The 23,142-nt window shown below is 50.1% G+C and overlaps 1 protein-coding gene and 1 pseudogene across 6 annotated transcripts in view; both read right to left on the bottom strand.

Moving 5' to 3' along the window:
* Positions 1 to 23,142, bottom strand: part of FARP2 (FERM, ARH/RhoGEF and pleckstrin domain protein 2) — a 149,351-nt gene that overhangs the window by 6,937 nt on the left and 119,272 nt on the right. For all 6 annotated transcript variants that reach the window (XM_007966995.3, XM_007966994.3, XM_073020232.1 and 3 more), the window contains exons 18-21: positions 21,098 to 21,335; positions 12,386 to 12,516; positions 4,011 to 4,079; positions 3,212 to 3,301 (exon numbers count right to left, since the gene is read on the bottom strand). In XM_007966995.3, coding sequence (XP_007965186.2) covers positions 3,212 to 3,301; positions 4,011 to 4,079; positions 12,386 to 12,516; positions 21,098 to 21,335 — 528 coding nt within the window. The remainder of the gene's footprint in view (positions 1 to 3,211; positions 3,302 to 4,010; positions 4,080 to 12,385; positions 12,517 to 21,097; positions 21,336 to 23,142) is intronic.
* On the bottom strand, positions 7,016 to 9,623 carry LOC103218242 (BTB/POZ domain-containing protein KCTD5 pseudogene; annotated as a pseudogene).

The raw sequence follows: 23,142 nt of genomic DNA, 5'->3' as shown, positions 1-23,142 counted from the left end.
GGTGGTTCGCCCACCTCAGCCTCCCAAAGTGCTGGGATTACAGGCGTGAGCAACTGTGCCCTGTTAAATGCATTTTTGACTATGATATTTTCCTCTTATAATGGGTTTATCAGGACATAACCCTATCGTAAGTTGAGGAGCGTCTGTTTCAATTCACACCTTCAACAAGCATTTGCTGGGTTCCCTATATGTGCCAGATGCCATTCTAGAGTAAGAGAAACACAACCCATCAAGATGGAGTTTAAATTCTACAAGGTAAAACCAAATTGCAAGCAAAGTAAAAAGGCAGTTACTAACTGAGAAAATAATTTGTGACTTAATAGGGTTGGTGAGCATTTTTACCATATAAATATTTCACTAATATGCACAAAAAACTCACAGACCAATGGAGACCAGAGTGACCAGCAAGCTGAGTGATTCCCAAGAGAAAAAGCACGGAATGCCAGGACACAGGGACCAGGCTGGCCTCCCTGACAGTCCACAGGGACGAAAAGTGAGACGACGGGGCTGCTTGATGGGGCTGCTCGCCTTACCCACTTGGGAAGAGTAAGAGAGATGGGTGTCTAGCACTTTCCATGGTGGAGGGAAAGATGCATGTTTAGACCTAGCTCCTGCCGGTGGGCAAGTCAGCTGGCACAGGTGCTCCAAAAGCAGTTTAGCAGGAGTGCCCAAGGCCGTAAACACCTTTGCTCAGACAAATCTACATTTTGGAATTGATCTGAAGGACATAATTAAGGATGTGCAGAAAGACAGAGACCCAAAAATGTTACAGTCCTCAACAACCAGCCACAGCCAAGCATCCAATGACAGGTGACTAGTTAAGTGAACTGGGGCTGCCATGAAAGGAAAGGAAAATCAGTGCCCTGACAAAACAGCTTGTGGGTGATGGCAGCTGTGCAGCAGATGCCTACAGCCATCACTGCTGAGCGGTACAATTATGAGGGAGTTCTTTTTTTTTTCCTGTGGGTTTTTTTTTTTTCTTTGAGACAAGGTCTCACTCTGTCACTGGGACTGGAGTGCAGTGGTGCAATCACAGCTCACTACAGCCTTGACCTCCTGGGCTTAAGTGATTCTCCCACCTCAGCCTCCCAAGTAGCTGGGACTACAGGCATACACCACTATGCCTGGCTAATTTAAAAAAAAAAAAAGATTTTTAGAGATTTGGCTTCGCCATGTTTCCCAGGCAGGTCTCAAACTCTCAGCTTCAAGCGATCCTACCATCTTGACCTCCTAAAGTGCTGGCATTACAGGTGTGAGCCACCGCACCTGGTCAGTGATGAGTGATTTCTATCTTATATTTTCAATTATTTTTTCTATAATAAAGGTGTAATTTTTAAAAGTATACTTTAAAACCAATGGGGTCTGCTTCCAGTGGTGGCAGATGAGCTAATTCAATCTGACCTCCTCTTGCCTGAAAAGTGGAATTACATTTTACAAACACTTGGCCGGGTGGGGTGGCTCACGCCTGTAATCCCAGCACTTTGGGAGGCCGAGGCAGGCGGATCACGAGGTCAGGAGATCAAGACCACCCTGGCTAACACAGTGAAACCCCGTCTCTACTAAAAATACAAAAAAATTAGCTAGGCGTGGTGGCGGCGCCTGTAGTCCCAGCTACTCAGGAGGCTGAGTCAGGAGAATGGCGTGAACCCAGGAGGCAGAGCTTGCAGTGAGCCGAGATTGCGCCACTGCACTCCAGTGGCTATAGAGCGAGACTCCTCTCAAAAAAAAAAAAAAAAAAAGAAAAAGAAAAAAAAATTTACAAACACTTCCCTGAGGGTTTTGGTGCTCACTGTCAGGAGGAGGCAGTGCAGAGGGATGAGAGTGGACAAAACCCCTGAAGAAAGAACAGGGAAAGAGGACCCCAGGGAGGGAGGACCCCACTAGTAAAGGAAGGACTCTAGGGAGGAAGGATCCCAGGGAGGCAGGACCTCAGGGAAGGAGGACCCTACTGGGGGAGGGCCCTGGGGGAGGAAGACCACAGGGAGGGAAAATCCCAGGAAGGGAGGACCACAGGGAGGGAATATCCCAGGAAGGGAGGACCACAGGGAGCAAGGTAGGACCCCAGGAAGGGATGATCCTAGGGAAGGAGGACTCCAGGGAGGGAATATCCCAGGGAGGGAGGACTACAGGGAGCAAGGGAGGACCCCAGGGAAGGAAGATCCCAGAGAGGGAGGGAAGATCCCAGGAAGGGAAGATCACAGGGAGTGAGGGAGGACCTCAGGGAGGGAGGAAGGAGCCAAGGGAGGGAAGATCCCAAGGAGGGAAGGAGGACTCTAGGGAGGGAAGATCCTAGGAAAGGAGGACCCCAGGGAGGGAGGACCATAGGGAGGGAAGATACCAGAGAGGGAAGACCACAGGGAGTGAAGAAGGACCTCAGGGAGGGAGGGAGGACCCCAGGGAGGGAAGATTACAAGGGAGGATCTCAGGGAGGGAGCATCACTGAGAGGGAGGACCACGAAGAGGGAGGGAGGACTACTTTAGCATTGTAGTCAAGGCAAATAAGCCAAAAGGGATAGGGCAGAGTTGGGGATTAGAGCCCCTAGGTCCATGGCACCCTAGGCAGGAGGCCTGGCAGAGCCATGGGGAGAGACAGTCACTGTGATGAGGTGTCCTGGACCGATGGCACATCCTTGGCTACCCGTCTGTACTGTTCCAGGCCTAGTGCAGGGACACACTCAGGGCAAGTGGACAGAGCCTCTAGAGCTGCATGAAAGTCTCCCCATGACCTGAGAACAGTATTTCCATCGAACACAAGAAGCCAACCACAAAGGACAAAGTTAATGAACTGGATCACGCTAAAATGAGGAATCTTTGCTCCCATCCCAGGCATGTGCCTATGTGGGACAGAGGGCTGGTGTGGATGTCACACAGCCTGAGGAAGATGCTGCTGCAGAGGCTGACTCTAAGCTTGCAGGGAGCAGGCCTTGTCCTGCCAGGTGCTGACAGAGACCACAGGCTGAGTCCAGGTTTTCCTAGAAGGGAACGATGGACTAGAGACAGGGCACTTTGAGCATCAATAAGAACAATGACCATGGGGGACAGAGACAACCAACAAGGAATGCCCAGCAGGTGCTGCTCCCAGTGCGGCCAAATACTCAGCAGGTGCTGCTCTCAGTGCTGCTGGGTTAGGATTCACCTCTGCAGGAGAGAGGTGGGTGGGGCCCAGCCCAGCACCACGTGGAAACCCCAGGCAGGGTGCAAGACCACTCACCAGCATGCCTCGGAGGGGAAGGAGGCCCCGGATCCGGAAGTGGCTAGTCCCTGCGACTCCTTTGCTTGTGTACAGCAACATGTCTGAGAACTGAGAAGTAGCAAGCTTTACATCCATGAACTTCACAAACAAGGGTCTTAATAGTCAGACCAACTTAGACTCTGGCTGCTCATCATGTGGACATCAGATCTATTCGGCTTGCTGGAGATTTCTGGCAAAAAGGGGACTTTTATTCATTCATTTGGTCATTTTTGACCAGAGGCAGGAAGTGGCCACAGGAACCAGTACATCTGCTGGGTCGGCTCCCAGCTAGCTTGGCTGAGAAGCTGGAGGCAGTAAGGAATTCTGGCTGGTGCTGACTCAGTTACCTCCTCATCCACATGGTTCAGGCTGGAACCCACTAACTAGTAGGAACAAGGACATGCTGGGAGGGGCTTCTGGGCCAACAGTGAGCCTGTCCCGACTGGACATTGGGCAGTCAGTAGCACCTTCTTGCAGCCACATGTATGTGGACTTTACAACCTTTTGGCTTCTGTTTGTCCCATAGTCAGGTGCTCAGAACCTGGAATGAGGAGGGAGGCTGGCCCCGGGGTGGGTGGAGAAGCTGTTTTCTGCTTCTTCCCACTCTGTGACCTTCCCCTGGCCTCGTCTGACTTCAACACTACCCACCTGGACCAAAGCCTCCAAGTGCTAAACTACACAGAGGCCAAGGGACTGCCACTGCACGTGGTATCCCTAACAGAACTGCTGCCCATCCCTCTTGGGGGGGAAGCACAGCTTGAGTGGGGAGAAAACCTACCAGAAAGAACATCCTCTGCTGCAGGCCCTTCTTGGTGAGCTTGTGAAGGCAGCCCTCACGGATGAACTCCTGAAAGACAGAGACAGTCTCCTTTGAGCTGGCTGAGGGCAGCTGGCGGATGTGCACTAGCCGGGCTGAGGGTCAGGAATAGCCTTGTGGCCGCTTGTGCTCCTCTGGCTCCTCCCAATGAGGGTCCTCTAGTGGGGCCTCCCAATGGGGCTCCTCTACCCTCAGCAGTGCCCATAATCACTAGGTCCTGTCTTGGTGCCAACAAATTCAGTCTTCAAATCATCTGCTGAGCACCTGCCCTGGACTAGGAGCCCTGGAGCCCTGACACAACCAAGAGGTAGAGCCCGGGGTATTGTTCTTGCTGAGGAGAAGCTGCTGGAGGGTTCTGCCACAAAGATGTCGTCTGAGATCCGCTTTGAAAAAACTGGACAGGAGCAGGTTTGAGAATGGAAGGAGGAAAGGAGGGTTCTCCTAGGTATTCAAATTAGCCCCTCCCCACAGGGCATTAAATAAGAAAAAAGAATCCTGCCAGCGTCAGACACCTGTGCAGATAGGGTAAGCGAGAGTCCTGGGAGCCCCTCGAATTCCTAACCTGGACTGCTCTGGAGCCCTTCCACCGTCTGTTCCTTTCAGACAAACAGGAGGAGCAGCAGGTGTCCAGAGAATGTGTCAGGGGCCCGCTAGTATGAGCAGCCCCAACATACTGCGTGAAGGTGCAAGGAGGAGCACACTACACAGATAATCCTCACAGACATGTAGGATGAAAAACCAGCCCAAACAGAAACGTCCACCCCACACAATGAGGAAGGTGGTCATATGGATGCATTTGTGTAACTGGATGAGGTTGGTAACTAAGCTTGTGGCTCTCACTCCAAACCTGCCTCCCAGCCCTACTCTGAGAGGCCACAGGGGCATGACAGGGAGCCCTGGAGACCACACGCTGAGGTCCCTGTGAGCTGCTGGCAATTGCTTGGCCCTGGGAGTGGCAGTTCCTTCCAGCCACAGGCAGCAGCATCACACTCAGAGACCCCAGCACTGGCTGAGCAGCAGCCCCCTCTCCAGAGCCCCCGCACAGGATGTACGTCCCAGACCCACGGGGCGCCTTCTCCACCATGCACTGGCCCCGCTGCCAGTTGTGAGGCTCAGTGCGATGGGCCTTTGACCAAGCTGTCAAATTTGTTCCCCAGCCCTAGGGTAGTACCTGTGGCTCACAGTTGTGCCACCTCCCTGACACTTCACAGTTCTTTTTACCCTTTGGCACCTCATCAACTTTATACCTGGTTAACAATCCTTGCTGTTACATCCTCTGCTCAAATAACTGGCATGGTTTCTGTCTCCTGACTGACACACATATTTAACTCAGGAAGACAAGAAACTCTGGGCTATACAGACATGACTTTAGAGATTTTGACTAATAATAACAAATTATTATTTGAATTTGCACAGCATCTACTTCATGCAAGGCCCAGGGCTGAGCAGCCGACATAGATTCCTTATTTATCCTCAAGACCTCCTGCCTCAGAGAGGCGGTGCAGCCTGCCCAGGACACACAGGAAGTGTGGGGAGACTGAGTTTGATGCATGGCTCAAGAGCCTACACCTTTGCCACTGTCCTATGTAGCTACTCTCAATTGTCTTTTCAGCGACAGTTCCCTGGGCCACCATCTATAAGACCCAGTGACAGTTCCCTGGGCCACCATCTATAAGACCCTGCACAGAGATTACTAGGAGAAATAATGGTATGTAACATGAGCCCTACTTCCAGGAGTTCCCAGCCAGCAGCAACAGCTCAACGCTATGCAGCCAAGGAGAGAAACAAAAGAGTGGTGGTCCTAGCACCCGATCAAAGCCCAGACTCCTGAAGTGGGGAAGGAAAGTTTCCTGTGTATTCCAGGCTAATTCATTTCTCCAAGCTTGCAGTTCCACATTTTCAATACCTTCTTCTAACAAAGCTAACACAGAACATGATTCATATACATGCTTCAATGCACATGTGTGTGCTGAGACAGGAAACATCTCCATATAATTTTTAAAACAATTTTTTATGTTGAGTATTGAGTTCAAAGCAAAAAGCACTAGTGACAGAAAGTAACTGGCCCAATAGACATATAGATCATGGGATAGAATCAAGAGTCCAGAAATAAATCCATGTTTACAGTTCATTGATTTATTTGTTTTTGTTTCTGAGACAGGGTCTCACTCTGTTACCCAGGCTGGAGTGCAGTGGTGTGATCACAGCTCACTGTAGCCTTGACCTTCTAGGCTCAAGGGATCCACCTGCCTCAGCCTCAGGGGAAGCTGGGACCATAGGTGTGTGCCACCATGCCAGGCAAATTTTTTTTCTTTTTTTTTGGTAGATACAGGGTATCAGTATGTTGCCCAGGCTAGTCTCAATCTCCTGGCTTCAAGTGATCCTTCTGCCATGGCCTCCCAAAGTGCTAGGAATACAGGCTTAAGCCACTATGCCTAGCCCCCACTGATCTTCTACAAGGATTAAAAGACAGACAATTCAATAAATGGTGCCAGGAAAACTGGACATCCACATGCAAAATAATAAAGTTGGACTCCTATGTTCCAGTACACACAAAAACTAACCCAAAATGGATCAAAGATCTAAATGAAAGAGGTAAAACATAAAACTATTAGAAGAAAAGAAACGGCCGGGCACGGTGGCTCAAGCCTGTAATCCCAGCACTTTGGGAGGCCGAGACGGGCGGATCATGAGGTCAGGAGATCGAGACCATCCTGGCTAACACGGTGAAACCCCGTCTCTACTAAAAAATACAAAAACTAGCCGGGCGAGGTGGTGGGCGCCTGTAGTCCCAGCTACTCGGGAGGCTGAGGCAGGAGAATGGCGTGAACCCGGGAGGCGGAGCTTGCAGTGAGCTGAGATCTGGCCACTGCACTCCAGCCCGGGTAACAGAGCGAGACTCTGTCTCAAAAAAAAAAAAAAAAAAAGAAAAGAAACACAAGGGTAAATCTTCATACCCTGGGTTAGGCTTTCTTTCTTTTTTTCATTTCTTTTTTTAATAAATACACAATTTTGTTTGCTATTTTCAGGGGAAACTTAGGCATTAAACTGTAAGCTGATAAAATACTATACCCAAATTTTAGTGAATTAAATCTTAGTGATTTTAGTGAATTAAATCTTAATATCTTTAAATTAAAAAAACCCCACAAGCCTATCTATTATATCAAAGTCAAAAATCAAACAATGCTAAAGGGGCCAGCAGCTACCTAGAGAGTACACCCTGAGGGCCCACAGTGGTTGCCTTCCTCCTGAGCTCTGCTAGGGAGGACAGGGTCATCCCATGGCTAAGTCTGCCCTCTAGAAAGGCTTTTATAAATTGTCTAAGCCAAACATTTAACAGCATACAAGAGACCTTACAAAAAGGAGGTGCTAATTCCTAATGCTCGAGAACTTGGTTAATCAGGTTATTGGCAAAGAAGAAGATGAGGCCTAGGCAAGAAGTCTCCAGAAGCACTGGAAACCAGACAGTGTCAGAGCCTCTGACCTGCACATGGGCAGCTGGCGGTCAGTCTGCACAGTGCTCCTTGGGAAGCTGGAGTTCCAGAAACAAAGAGCTTGGAGCCTGCCCTGCATTCCAGGTCCCCAGACTCTGACAGGTCCCCACAACCAGCTGAGAAAGGTCTGTTTTCAAAGGATGTGGGCAGTGGTTTCTAAAAGAATCCCATCAGCTCCCATGTCATGTTGGGTGGAGCCCATGAAGGTCGACTGAAGTCCCAAACATCCCAGAAAGGCTGCACAGTTATACAAAGAAAATGACAGAGTGGTGAGAGAAAGGCATTTGTGATGCTCCATAAACATCCCAAATTTTCACCGTGACCCAGACCTTCAGCTCCAGAAGCCAGCAGACAGGCCTCCAGCCCAACCTCTATGCCAGGTGTGACATGGCACTGACAGGCACCAGCTCCCCCATGAGCCGGCAGAGTGGGGGACAAGGCAACACTGCTACCTCATGATAACGGGTTGAACACATCAGTCTCAACGCAGCAATCCTTGTGGGCATTTCCAGAGTATAAACCCTGGGGAGTCTATCCACACTGAAAAGGGGCATAAAGTTCTCTTGCCTAGAAAACACAAATTGAAAAGCCTTGACTGTCCCGGACTGAGTCAGGCAGGATCATAGCCTGTGTCGGAAAGAGGCCTGTCCTCGAAACGGTGCCAGGAAGTAGTGATGACACAGAAGCCGCCTTCGTCAGGAGCTCTGTGAGGCTGAGAGCAACCAGCGATCCCACCTGGGAGGCAGAGCTCCCGACTGAGTCTAGGGCCTGGCAGCCAGACCAGAGGCCATGACCTGCTGGACGCCGATGACGCTGTGGCCACTTCCTGCCAGTGAAGCCCAGGCTGCTTTTACAGACTGTGTAGCACCAAGAACTCTGTCCTTTACATGATCTTCAGGGATTGAGTGGGCTCACTGGGAGCATCTGTCTCAGTCTCTAGCCCCCCTCAAGAGACAGCACCCACCTGGCTGCCATGCTCCTCCCCTTGGGGACACCTGGCCTTGGACAGCTGGACCTGTCTCTCACCACCCACCTCAGAGGCAAAAAAGGATTCACACACAGATCTCTAGAAAAATGATCAAAAGCAGGTTCCTTCTCGCAGCCAAGCTTCCTGGGCATGGTAGTTCATTGCATCTTGGGAAAGAGTAAATCATTTTTTCATACTGTGTCCCTCACATCCTTGAACCTTGTTCTTGCAAAATCTTGGTCTTCTTGCTGGGTTCACTGGCCATACTGTATGGGGTGTTGTGAAGTTCCTTGGACATCACATAGAGGAACTTGGACTGATCTTCATTTCCATAGTTGTAAGAGGAGCCAATGCTAACCAGTTGTTCAAACTTCCGACTGTCGGACATGGTGGACACCATCTGTGTGAGTTCCTCCTCCTGGCACTGAAGTACGTGGTACACATGCTTCATGGGCACCTGTGATGTTTTGTTCTCTTGTTCTCTAATTTTATCCTTTACAAGTTTTATTAATGAGGTGATATTGTAAAATTCTGCTTTCTCCAACACTCTTTCCTCCGCAAGATCTTTGTTAATCACCAGCATGCCATGTCTCAGGTAGCTCAGCACAGGCCCGAAATAGGTGGGGTCTCTGACCATTAAATAGGCAACAGTTTCATCCTTGTCGGGGTTAGCCTGGTATAAGCAGTACAGGAAGTATTTCAGGTCCTGGCACAGCATCTGCTGGGTGGTGAGGAAGTAGGTGCCGCCAACGCTGAGCCAGACCCATTTGGACATGCTGCCGGGTGCTGGGCCAGGGTGCTCTGAGTCCTGCACTGCAGCAGCACAGGTCGACCCCACCAGCCCTGCCCCAAGGCTGCACTGGGCAGGTGGCAGTACTCGCAGTAATTCCTTTTTTTCTGAGACAGGGTCTCACTCTGTTGTCCAGGCTAAAGTGCAGTGGTGGGATCATAGCTTACTGCAACCTTGAACTTTGCTTGAGCAAAGCATCAAGCAATGCTCCTACCTTAGCCTCCCGAGTAGCTAGGACTACAGGTGTGTACCACTACACTTGGCTGACAATAGTTTCTTAGATATAACATCTAACACACAAGCAACTAAAGAAAAAAATAGATAAATTAAAACCTTTCATGTTGTAAATGAAGGCCACCATCAAGAAAGTGAAAGGACAACCCACACAATGGGAGAAAATGTTTGCAAATCATAGTCTGATAAAGGTCTATATTGGCCGGGCGCGGTGGCTCAAGCCTGTAATCCCAGCACTTTGGGAGGCCGAGATGGGTGGATCACGAGGTCAGGAGATCGAGACCATCCTGGCTAACATGGTGAAACCCCATCTCTACTAAAAATACAAAAAAAAAAAAAATTAGCCGGGCGTGGTGGCAGGCGCCTGTAGTCCCTGCTACTCGGGAGGCTGAGGCAGGAGAATGGCGTGAACCCAGGAGGCGGAGCTTGCAGTGAGCCGAGATAGTGCCACTGCACTCCAGCCTGGGTGACAGAGCAAGACTCCGCCTCAAAAAAAAAAAAAAAAAAAAAAAAAAAAAAAAAAAAAAAAAAAAAAGTCTATAGCATTCAGAATATAAAGAACCCTTAAAACTCAACAAGTTGTCTTTTACTTTTGGGTTTTAAGAGTTCCTAGCAAATTGTGAATAAAATAAAAGGTAGGCAAAGGATCTGAACAGACATTTCTCCAAAAAAGGCCTACAAATGGCCAATAAGCACATGAAAAGATGCTCAATGTCATTAGCCATCAGGGAAATACAAATGGTTTTTGTTTTTTTGTTTTTTTTTTTTTTGAGACGGAGTCTCGCTCTGTTGCCCAGGCTGGAGTGCAGTGGCCGGATCTCAGCTCACTGCAAGCTCCACCTCCCAGGTTTACGCCATTCTCCTGCCTCAGCCTCCCGAGTAGCTGGGACTACAGGCGCCCGCCACCTCGCCTGGCTAGTTTTTTTGTATTTTTTAGTAGAGACGGGGTTTCACCGTGTTAGCCAGGATGGTCTCGATCTCCTGACCTCGTGATCCGCCCGTCTTGGCCTCCCAAAGTGCTGGGATTACAGGCTTGAGCCACCACGCCCGGCAGGGAAATACAAATTGTAACCACACAAGACAGCATTACACACTCACTAAAATGGCTAGAACCAAAAAGTGACACACGATGTGGAGAAACTAGAAGTCTCATACAAGTTGGTGGGAATGAAAAATGGTTCAGTCACTTTGGAAAACAGTTTGGCAGCTCCTCAAAATGTTAAACATGGAATTACCATATGACCCTGCATATGGTATATACTCAAAACTGAAAACATAAGTCCACACAAAACTTGTACATGAATGTTCACAGCAGCACTATTCATAACAGCCAAGAAGTGGAAATAACCCAGTGTCCATCAGATGAGTGGAGAGACATGTGATACATGCATGATGGAATATGATTCAGCCACAAAAAGGAACATGAGGCTGGGCATGGTGGCTCATGCCTGTAATCCCAGCACTTTGGGAGGCCAAGGAAGGTGGATCACAAGGTCAAGAGCTTGAGACCATCCTGGCCAAGATGGTGAAACCCTGTCTCTACTAAAAACACAAAAATTAGCTGGGCGTAGTGGTATGTGCCTGCAGTCCCAGCTACTTGGGAGGCTGAGGCAGGAGAATCACTTGAACCTGGGAGGTGGAGGTTGCAGTGAGCCAAGATCGCGCCACTGCACCCCAGCCTGGTGACAGAGAGAGACTGTCTCAAATTTAAAAAAAAAAAAAAAAAAAGGAACATGAATGAACTTTGAAAAGATTATTCTGAGTGAAAGAAGACAGTTACAAGAGGCCACATTAATGTATGATACCATTTCTATGAAATGCCCAGACAGGTTAACTCCTTAGAGACAGAGAGTAGATCAGTGGTTGCCAGGGGTTAGGGAGCAGAACGAGGTCCCACAGAACAGCATCCCCACCCAGATAGGATTACCTCAGAACAGAGTCCCCTGAGAACAGGGTCCCCTTCAAAATAGTGATGGGAAGTGACTGTTAATCGGTGTGGGGGTTTCACTTTGGGGTGATGAAAATGTTCTGAATTAGATATTGATGGCTGCATAACCTTGTGAAGATACTAAAACCCACTCAATTATACATTTTTTATATGTATGTATGTGTGTATGTATGTATATACGTATGTATTTTATTTTATTTTATTTTGAGACAGAGTTTCGCTCTTGTTACCCAGGCTAGAGTGCAATGGTGTGATCTTGGCTCACTGCAACTTCCACCTCCTGGGTTCAAGCGATTCTCCTACCTCAGCCTCCTGAGTAGCTGGGATTACAGGCATGCGCCACCACGCCCTGCTAATTTTTTGTATTTTTCTTAGAGACAGGGTTTCTCCATGTTGGTCAGGCTGGTCTCGAACTCCCAACCTCAGGTGATCCGCCTGCCTTGGCCTCCCAAAGTGCTGGGATTATAGGTGTGAGCCACTGCGCCTGGCCGTATTTACCTATTTTTAACGTAGACAGGGTCTTGCTCTGTTGTCAGGCTGGAGTGCAGTGGTGTGATCAGGGCTTACTCCAGCCTCGACCTCCTTGGCTCAAGCAATCCTCCCATCTCAGTCTCCTGAGTAGCTAGGACCACAGGTGTGTGCCACCACACCCAGCAATTCTTTTTTTTTTTTTTTTAATTCTCATAGAAACAGGGTTTCCCCATGTTGCTCAGTCTGGTCTTGAACTCCTGGGCTCAAGCAATCCTCCCACCTCAGCCTCCCAGTGTTGGGATTACAGGTATGAGCCACTGTGCCTGGCCAAAATTATACGTTTTAAAAGGGTGACTTTTGTGGTATGTAAATTATATCTCAATTAAAAAAACAAAGTAGCTCAAAAAACATTCCCAGAGTCAGGTGACTCACCCTGCCAGGAGCAATGAGGTTCTCTACGCCCACCAGGTCCCGCTGCAGCTCTGTCAGCTTCTGCAGGTTCTCCAGCCGGATGAGAATGTGCTGTAGTGTGGTAGTCACCTCTGTGACGGCCTTCAGGGCATCTGTGTGGAGAGATCCCTCAGTATAGGTGTACAGGCAGTGGTGTGCACAGCACCCTCTACCCACCACCTTGTGACAGAAACCAGCATTCTAAAAGGCAGTTCTAATTAGAGGTACATCCTACTTGACTCCTTATAGCAGTGGTCCCTAACCTTTTTGGTACCAGGGATGGGTTTCATGGAAGACTATTTTTCCACAGACCAGGGGTGGTGGGAATGGTTTGGGGATGAAACTGTTCCACCTCAGATCATCAGGCATTTGTTAGATTCTCATAAGGAGCACACAAACTAGATCTCCCAAACGCGCAGTTCACAATAGGGTTTGTGCTCCCATGAGAATCTAATGTTGCTGATCTGACAGGAGGAGGAGCTCAGGTGGTAATGCAAGCAATGGGGAGTGGCTGTAAATAAAGAGAAGCTTCACTTGCTGGTAACTCACTTCCTCGTGTGTGGCCTGGTTCCTAATAGGCTATGGACTGGACTGGTACTAGTCCATGGCCAGGGGTGCTGGGGATCCCTGCCTTATAGGACTTATAGGACTGCTGCCTACTATGTGCAGCCACCAGGTGCCTACTCCGGCAGATACCCCTGAGGCCTTCAGGTTGTTCAACCCAAACTGTTGGCCAGCCCATATTCTGGTTTGGCAAAAAGGATAGGCTTTGTAAATAATGATTTAATGTTATGGGTAAGGCAGTATTTGCTCTTAAAGGAAAATGATTTATTGTACTTTAAAGGTTAAATGATTTGCACCTTCAAAGCAATTGTAATTTTCTCTGTTAACCAGGAACAGATGCTAATCTTATAGTTCAAGCAAAGGTAAGAGAAAGTTTATAATCTGGACAGGAAACTTAAAACACAAAGTTATACCAAGAGTAGTCTGCCCAGCTCTGAGGCCATGCTGAGAGTGGTGGTGTAGCGTAGCTGAGCCTGCTCCCACCTCTGATGATGCCTGGAGCACAGGGTCTGCATCCTCCTTGCTGGAATCACTCATGGGGACCACCTTCCCCCTTCTTTTAATTAATTAATTAATTAATTAATTATTATTTTTTGAGACAGGGTCTGTCTCCCAGGCTGGAGTGCAGTGGCACGATCTTGGCTCACTGAAACCTCCACCTCTCAAGTTCAAGCAATTCTTGTGCCTCAGCCTCCCAAGTAGCTGGGACTACAGATGCCCACCACAACACCTGGCTAATTTTTTGCATTTTTAGTAGAGACAGGGTTTCACCATGTTGGCCAGGCTATTCTCCCACTCCTGACATCAGATGATCTACTCGCCTTGGCCTTCCAAAATGCTGGGATTATAGGCGTGACCCACCATGCCCGGCCACCTTCTGCCTTGTTTCTATCATGACTCCCTCTTACTTCCTGGCCACAAAGCTTCTCCATGACAAGGTCCACACCCCTCACCCAGCACTGCCCAGTGCTCAGCTCTAGCCCTGGGAAGATTTGTTAGCATGAAGTCACCTGACTGTTCCAGCTCTATCCTTTCCAGTGGGGGTGACAACAGTCCCTTACAGCTTTCAGAATATAAAGTCAGAAAAGAATGAAGTACGTGAAGAGATCATCATTGACAAACAAAATTGACTGACAAAATTCACTTTCTGTCAAAGACACCTGCATGACACTGAAAACAAGGAAGAACTTCAGTGAATCCAGCATAGGTCTTGGCAGCTACCAACCCTATTGCTCTGTGCAGATTTCTAAGCTCCTGACCCCAACCCCTGGCTCTCCCAGGCTGGCTATCCCGCAAGCACTTGGGTCTGAGCCCCTCCTTCCAGACACCATGTCAGGCAGAGACTCATCATGCCATGCCCATTCGCTGCATGGCTGCTTGAGTCCACTCAAACAAGCACCAGTGCCACCCTGCCCTCAAATGCTGACTCCACAGAGTGCAGGGCTGGGAGCCTGACTGCCACATGGACGCTGTGCTGCACATCGGTAGGGACTGGCAGCTGCTGGAAGCTCAGGACACATTTTGGACCTGATGGCATGATAATGATCCTATACATCACCTGATCTGCCTTGATATTCTCCACAGAACCCACAGAACAGGGTCTCCACAGAGCAGTATCCCCTGCAAAACAGGGTCCCCTCAGAAAAGGGTCCCCCTCAGAACAGGGACCCCATAGAATAGCATCCCCCACAGAACAGGGTCCCCTCAGAACATGGTCCCCTCAGAAGAGGGTCCCTTCAGAACAGCATCTCACTCAGAAAAGGGTCCCCTCAGAACAGGGTCACTATAGAGCAGTATCAGCATTAGAAAAGGGTCCTCACAGAACAGAATCCACATAGCATAGGATGCCCACCAAACAGAATCCCCCGTAGAACAGGGTCCCCTCAGAAAAAGGGTCCTCACAGAACAGGATCCCCAGAGAACAGCATCTACCTCAGAACAGGGTCCCCAGAGAATATAATGCCCTCAGAACAGGGTCCCCTCAGAACTGCATCACCCTCAGAACAGAGGCCACATAGAGCAAAATCCCCCTGAGAACAGGGTCCCCACAGAAAACGATCCCTTCAGAACAGGGTCCCCACAGAACAGGGACCTCTCAGAATAGCATCCCCCTCAGAATAGGGTCCCCTCACAACAGCATCCCCCTCAAAACAGGGTCTCCCTCAGAACAGAATCCCCACAGAACAGGGTCCCCACAAACAACTTCTACAGAACAGAATCCCCACAGAAAAGGATGCCCCACAGAACAGGTTCTCTTCAGAATAGTATCCTCCTTGGAAAAAGATCCCTTCCAAACAGAATCTGCACAAAACAGGGTCCCCTCATTACCAGGACTCCATAGAACAGAATCCCCACAGAACAGGATCCCCTCACAATGGCATCCCCCTCAGAATAGGATCCTCTCAGAACAGGGTCCCCTCAGAACAGCATCCCCCTCAGAACAGGGTCTTCTTAGAACAAGGTACCCATAGAACAGGGTCCCTTGAGAATAGCATCCCCCACAGAACACGGTGCCCTCAGAACGGATCCCTTCAGAGCAGAATCCCCACAGAACTGGGTCCCCTGAGAACAGCATCTCCCTCAGACCAGAGTCCCTTCAGAACAGGATCCCCACAGAACAGAATCCCCTCAGAACAGCATTCTCCTCAGAAGTGTCCTCTCAGAACAGGATCCCACTCAGAACAGGGTCCCCCTCAGAACAGGGTCCCCACAGAACAGCACCCCCCTCAGAACAGGATCCCCCTGAAAACAGGGTCCCCTCAAAACATCACTCCTCTCAGAATAAGGTCTCCACAAAACAGAATCCCCATAGAACCGGGGCCCCTCAGAACAGGATCCCTTCAGAATAGGGTCCCCTTAGAACAAGAGCCCCATCAAAACATGCTCACTACAAAACAGGTTCTCAACAGAATGGTCCTCACAGAACAGGATGCTGCACAGAACAGGGTCCCTTCAGAACAGCAATCCCCACAGAACAGGTTTCCCTCAGAACAGGATCCCTTTAGAACAGGGTCCTCTCAGAATAGGATCCCCACAGAACAGGGTCCCCTAAGAACAGCATCCCCCTCAGAACAGAGTCCCCTCAAAACAGGATCACTCTCAGATCAGGGTCTCCTTAGAACAGGGTCTACACAGAACAAAACCCCACAGAACAGTCTCTTCACAATAGCATTCCCTTCACAACAGGGTCCCCTCAGAACAGAATCCTCACAGAACAGGGTCCTCACAGAATGAGATGCCCCACAGAACAGGGTCCCTTCAGAACAGAATCCCCACAGAACAGGGTCCCCACAGAAGAGAATCTCCCTCAGAACAGGGTCCTCAAAGAACTGCATCCCCCACAGAACAGGGTCCCCTCAGAATAGCATCTCCCTCAGAATAGTTTCCCCTCACAACAGGATTTCCCTCAAAACAGGGTCCCCACAGAAAAGGGTCCCCTCAGAACAGGATTCCCACAGAACAGAGTCCTCTCAGAACAGCATCCCCCTCAGAATAGGGTCCCCTCAGAACACAGTCCCCTCAAAACAGCATCACTCTCAGAACAGCATCTACACAGAACAAAATCTCTACACAACATGGTCTCCTCAGAATAGCATTCCCCTCAGAATAGGGTCCCCTCAGAACACAGTCCCCTCAAAACAGCATCACTCTCAGAACAGCATCTACACAGAACAAAATCTCTACACAACATGGTCTCCTCAGAATAGCATTCCCTTCAGAACAGGGTCCTCCCAGAACAGGTTCCCCACAAAACAGGGTCCTCACAGAATGAGATGCCCCACAGAACAGGGTCCCTTCAGAACAGGGTCCCCACAGAAAAGAATCTCCCTCAGAACAGGGTCCCCTCAAAACAGCACCCTCCTCAGAACAGAATCCCCCTCAGAACAGCATCCCCCACACAAGAGAATCCCCACAGAACAGGTTCCCCTGAGAACAGTATCTCAAGGAATCCAAGCAGGATTCCTTCAGAACAGGATCACCACAGAACAGAATCCCCTCAGAACAGAGTCCCCACAGAAGAGATTCCCCACAGAACATGGTCCCCTCAGAACAGCGTTCCCATGGAACAGCATCCCCCTCAGAACAGGATCCCCCTAAGAACAAGGTCCCCTCAGAAAACAGTCCCCTCAAAACAGCATTACCCTCAGAATAGGGCCTCCACAGAACAGAATCCCCACAGAACAGGGGCACCTCAGAACAGGATACCTTCAGAACAGGGTTCCCTCAGAACAGAGTCCCCACAGAACATGGTCCTCTCAGAACAGGATCCCGACAGAACGGGTTCCCTTCAGAACAGCATCCTCACAAAACAAGATGCCCCACAAAACAGGGTTACCTTAGAATAGCAACCCCGGCTGGGCGCGGTGGCTCAAGCCTGTAATCCCAGCACTTTGGGAGGCTGAGGCGGGCGGATCATGAGGTCAGGAGATCGAGACCACCCTGGCTAACACGGTAAAACCCTGTCTCTATTAAAAATACAAAAAAATTAGCCAGGCGAGGTGGCGGGCGCCTGTATTCCCAGGTACTCAGGAGGTTGAGGCAGGAGAATGGCGGGAACCCGGCAGGCAGAGCTTGCAGTGAGCTGAGATCGCACCACTGCACTCCAGCTTGGGCTACAGAGCGAGACTCCGTCTCAAAAAACAAAACAAAACAAAACAAAACAAAAGAACCAGCAACCCCCTCAGAACAGGGGAACAGGGTCCCCACAGAACAGGGTCCTCACAGAATCAAATCCTCCATAGAACAAGGTCCCATTAGAACAGCATCCCCCTCAGAACAGGGTTTCTACAGAACAGGATCCCCACAAAACAGGGTCCCCTCACAACACCATCCCCCTCAGAACAGTATCTCCCGCAGAACTTAGAACAGGGTCCTCACAGAATAAAATCCCCCACAGAACAGGGTCCCCTCACAACAGCATCCCCCTCAGAACAGGGTCCCCTCAGAATGGCATCCCGCTCGGAACAGGGTCCCCTCAGAACAGTATCCCTTTATAACAGGGTCCCCTCAGAAAAGCATCCCCCTCAGAACAGGATCCCCCCTCAGAACAGAGACCCCTCAGAATAGAATCCTCCTCAGAACAGGGTCTCTTCAGAACAGGGTCCTTGTCAGAGCAGAATCCCCCACAGAACAGGGTCCTCTTCAGAACAGCATCCTCCTCAGAACATGTGCTCTCATGACACTATTCCCCCCTTAGAACAAGATCCTCTCAGGGTAGTGTTCCCCTCAGAATAACATTCCCCTCACATAAGAGTCCCATCAGGGTAATGAGCACCCAGAACAGGGTTCCCCTCTGAATAGGGTCTCCTCAAAACAAGGTCCTCTCAGAGCATCCCCTGTGAACAGCATCTCTTCAGAACAGGGTCCCCTGAGAGCAGCATTCACCTGAGAGCAGAGTCCCCACAGAGCAGTATCCTCCTAAGAACAGAGTCCCCACAGAATAGAGTCTCCTCAGAGTATGGACCCCTCAGAGCAGGGTCCCCCTCAGTCCACGATCCCCTCAGAGCACATCCCCATCAGAACAGGACCCCCAGAGAGCAGTGTCTCCCTCATAACTGAGTCCCCTCAGAAAAGGGTCCCCCTCAGAACAGTGTTCCCCTCAAAAAAGGGTACCCCTCAGAAGAAGGTTCTCTTAGAGTAGTGTTTCCCTCAAAACAGAGTCCCCCCTCAGAACACTGTCCTCTTCAGAACAGAGTCCACCTCCAACCATGGTCCCCTTAGAATAGAATCTCCTCAGAGCAGTGTCCTCCTTAGAACTGGGTCCCCTCAGAACTGGGTTCCCCTCAGTCCAAGATCCCTTCAGAACACATCCCCATCAGAACAGAACCCCCTGAGAGCCACATCCCCTTGTAACTGAGTACCTCAGAAAAGGGTCCCCCTCAGAACAGGTTCCCCCACAGCAGCAGGCAGAGCAGGTGCGTGATAGAACAAATCAACAACATACACTTAACATCCAGCACCCTTGGAAACTCTCATCAAAATGAAGGGTAGATAAAATTGCAAGGCTGGCTTCTGTCAGCCCCAACAAATGTACTCCCTTTTGTCCAAGAGAGTTCTATTCAAGTTTTCAGAAAGACCAAGAGGCTGGTAACATTTGCACACCAAAGGCCATTTTTGAAGAAGGCCCTTCTTGACAAGCATTCCTGTGTCCCACATTTGGGGAGTGGGGTCATGGAGGGAAAGGAGCCTGCCATAGTGTCAGCTAAGAATGTTTCATCAACTGGGCTCTCACTGCTCTCCAGAGATGGCTGAGGTCTGAAGCAAACCTAGGGAGGCTGATGGTTATCAATGTTCTGTTGAATTGACAACCTCAAAGCACTTTCACAAACACAGCTTCACAGAGGTTTTGCACCAGTCTATAAATTTTACTGATGAGAAACCTGTCATGTTGTGAGGTACAGGAATCCCTCCAAAATCCTATGTCCCTGAAGCACATGGTAGACGTGGCCAGAACCCGGGCCCCAGTCTTCTCCATGGCATGTCTTCCCTGGTCGCCTGGGGTCCAGGACACCCTCTGCTCCAGCACTCTGCCTACCTAACTACTGTGGTATAATGACTGACAACAAGAAATATTTTAAACATGGTGTGGTTATTTCATGTTTCCCTTAAAATGTTTGAAAATGTTTTCTATAATTTTGTACTTCTTCTTTTTAGCAAACATGAAACATTTTCTTCTAGAATGAAAAGAAAGAGAATCATCAACACTTTATGATCCATTCTATTTCTTGCTAATTAGAAAGCATCCTTATTTATATCCATTCATGGCTATGGGAAACCAGCTAGAGGAAATGCTAAGTATTTTTTCATCTATTTTTAATGACAATGATAAAATTTACTTGTAAAAACATCCTGATGTGGTGGCTCACACCTGTAATCCCAGCACTTTGGGAGGCTGAGGCAGGCGGATTACGAGGTCAGGAGTTCAAGACCAGCCTGGCCAACATGGTGAAACCCTGTTTCTACTAAAAATACAAAAATTAGCTGGGTGTGGTGGCGGGCGCCTATAATCCTGGCTACTCAGGAGGCTGAGGCAGGAGAATCACTTGAACCTGGGAAGAGGAGATTGCAGTAAGCCAAGATTGTGCCATTGAACTCCAGCCTGGGCGACAAGAGTGAAACTAAATCTCAAAAAAAAAAAAAAAAAGGTCTGGGTGCGGTGGCTCACACCTGTAATCCCAGCACTTTGGGAGGCTGAGGAGGGAAGATCACGAGGTCAGGAGATCAAGACCATCCTGGCTAACACAGTGAAACCCCGTCTCTACTAAAAATGCAAAAAAATTAGCCTGGCGTGGTGGCGGGCGCCTGTAGTCCCAGCTACTCAGGAGGCTGAGGCAGGAGAATGGCGGGAATTTGGGAGGCGGAGCTTGCAGTGAGCCAAGATCACATCACTGGGCGACAGAGGGAGACTCCATCTCAAAAAACAAAAAAACAAAAAAATATAAACAAAAACAAAAAACTTCCTGATGAGCATTAAGTTCCCATCAGACCACATCCCCATCAGAATAGGTCCCCATTAGAGCAGTGTCCCCCTCATGACTGAGTTACCTCAGAAAAGGGGACTAAATTTACAATAAAATTAGAAATCATATTTTTAGATTAAAAAGATCAGAGTTTACTCTTTTGTCCCTTTAATAAACATCAAAAATTACAAAGGCTGTCTATGTTGAAAACTTCTAACAGGTCATCTTGGCCCAATCTTTTGTATGTTTTAGAGCCATGGCCTCCAGGACAGAAACATCCATAGGCAGCAGGTTGCTCTGGGGGTTGCACCCCATTCCCCAGTGTACTTGTGGGGGCTTTGCGGTCCCCAGCAAAAGCCTGCCCTGTGACCCCTGCAGGGCAATCAGAGTCATTCCCTACACTGCTCAGAAGTGGAGATGGGCAGGGCCTTGCCTGCGGGTGGAGGAGCAGAATAGGCAGAGACCTGGTGTAGCCTGGGACCTGCCCTCTGCCAGCAGCCAGAGGAGACAGGAGGCAAGGCCAGGGCCAGTGCTGACCACTGTGGTCCAGGCCCTAATGGGGTGGACTCCTGCGCTTCCCAGTGAAGGAAGTCTTCAGGTCTAGCAAAGCCGCCCCTGCCTCCCAGCCACTGATCTGATCTCCGAGATGCAGGGCCGCACCCACACTCACCACGGCAGTCGGCGTAGTCATGGTGGCCGGGAGTGTAGTGTCCACACAGGCGTCGCAGCAGCAGGCGGTAGTGCAGCAGCCGCTGGATGGGCTTCAGCAGGAACGTGTTGAGAGGCAAGTAGCAGACCTTCTGCAGCTCGAACTCCTTGTACACCGCCTCCAACTTCTTAAAGCGTTTGGTAGCCTTTTCCAGTTCTGTTAGGACCTCATCATGTCTTTGGAAGTAGCTGGTAAACTCCTGTGGAGGCGCAAGAGTGGGGCCTTTAGGTGAGGAGACGTAGGGGTCCAGGGGGAGACTGGCCTGTTTTCCTTGATGGCAGGCGCCGGCTGGAAATCCCCACAGGGCAAACTGACCGGTGGCCCAGTGTGTGCCAGTGGGGGCTTTCTAGCCTCCACGGAATGCATCTCAACCCGTCTCAGATGCCATGTGACCTGTACCTCATTCCAACTAGAGTCACTGCTATGTGCATCACTAACTGGCCTCATATTACATGCACTGAGTGGATCAGGGCCGTCTCCTCACTGGACAGAGGAAGAACTGAGGATAGGAGGGCTGCAGTTGGCTATGTGGGACACAGTGAGAGCCCTGTCCTGGGGAGGGAGACTCTGTCCTGAGAATGATGTTCTGAGGAAGACTCTGTTCTGTGGGGAACCCTGATCTGAGGGAGGCCCTGTTCTCAAAAGCATGCTGTTCTCGGGGGACCCATTCTGAGGAGGACAATGTTCTGGGGGAGAATCCTGCCCTGAGGTGAACACTGTTCTGGGGGAGTCCTGTCCTGATGGAAATGGGGACACTGTCCTCAAGGGAATGCTCATCAGCAGATAAAAAGGTTCTGAAGGGAATGATGTTCTGGGGCTGGTAAGGGCCGTGATCTAAGGCAAACCATGTTTTAAGGCGGAGTCTGTTTTGGGGGTAGTTCTGATTGGAGGGAGACCATGTTCTGGGGGACCCTGTTGTGAGGGGTATGCTGTTTCCAGGGGCATTCCATTCTTGGAGAGCCCTTATTGAGGGGGATGTGGTGAGGAGGGAACTTGTTATGAGGGAATCAGTGTCCTGATGGGGCCCTGGACATTGCCCTGAGCCAGACTCTTTTCTGAGGGAAACAAGATTCTGAGGGAGACCCCATCCAGAGCAGGACCTGCCCTGAGTAGGATCCTGTTCTGAGGAAGATGCAGTTCTGAGGAGACCCTGTTCGGAGGGTGATGCTGTTCTGGAGGAACCTTGTTCTAATGGGAATGATGCTCAAAGGGGACCCTGTTCTGAGGGGGCTGCTGCTCTGAGAATGACTCTGTTTTGAGGGAACTTTACTCTGAGGGAACCCTCTTCTGAGAGCCTCAGGGGGATGCTATTCTGAGAAGACTCTGTTCTGAGAGGGCCCTGCTCTGGGGAAACCCTGCTCTGGGGGCACCCTGCTTTGAGTAGGATCCTGTTCTGAGATGGACCCTGTTCTGAGGAGATCCTTTTCTGAGGGGGCCCCTGTTTTGGGGGGTCCCCTGCTCTGAGGGGATGCTGTTCTGAGGATACCCTGCCCTGAGGGGGCCCCTGCTCTGAGGGGGAACCCAGCTCTGAGGGGGCCCCTGTTTTGAGAAGACTCCACTCTGAGGGGGCCCCTGGTCTGAGGGGACCCCGCTCTGTGGATCCCCTGTTCTGAGGGGACCCTGCTCTGAGGGGAGCCCGCTCTGAGGGGAATCTTGGTCTGAGGGGAACCTGTTCTGTGAAACCCCTTTTCTGAGGGGACCTTGCTCTGAGGGGTTCCCTGTTCTGAGGAGACCCTGCTCTTAGGGGGACCCTGCTCTGGGGGACCCTGCTCTGAGGGGACCCTGTTTTGAGCAGAACCCACTCTGAGGGGGACCCTGCTCTAAGGAAACCTTGTTTTGAGGAGACCCTGCTCTGAAGGGGACCCTGGTCTGGGGGGATCCTGTTTTGAGGAGACCCTGCTCTGAGGGGGACCTTGGTCTGGGGGGACCCTGCTTTGAGGGGACCCTGTTCTGAGGAGACCCTACTCTGAAAGGGATCGTGTTCTGAGGCGACCCTTTTCTGAGGG

The sequence above is a fragment of the Chlorocebus sabaeus genome, chromosome 10 (assembly GCF_047675955.1).
Source record: "Chlorocebus sabaeus isolate Y175 chromosome 10, mChlSab1.0.hap1, whole genome shotgun sequence".
Lineage (NCBI taxonomy): Eukaryota > Metazoa > Chordata > Mammalia > Primates > Cercopithecidae > Chlorocebus > Chlorocebus sabaeus.
This window is presented reverse-complemented; position numbering and strand designations above follow the sequence as displayed.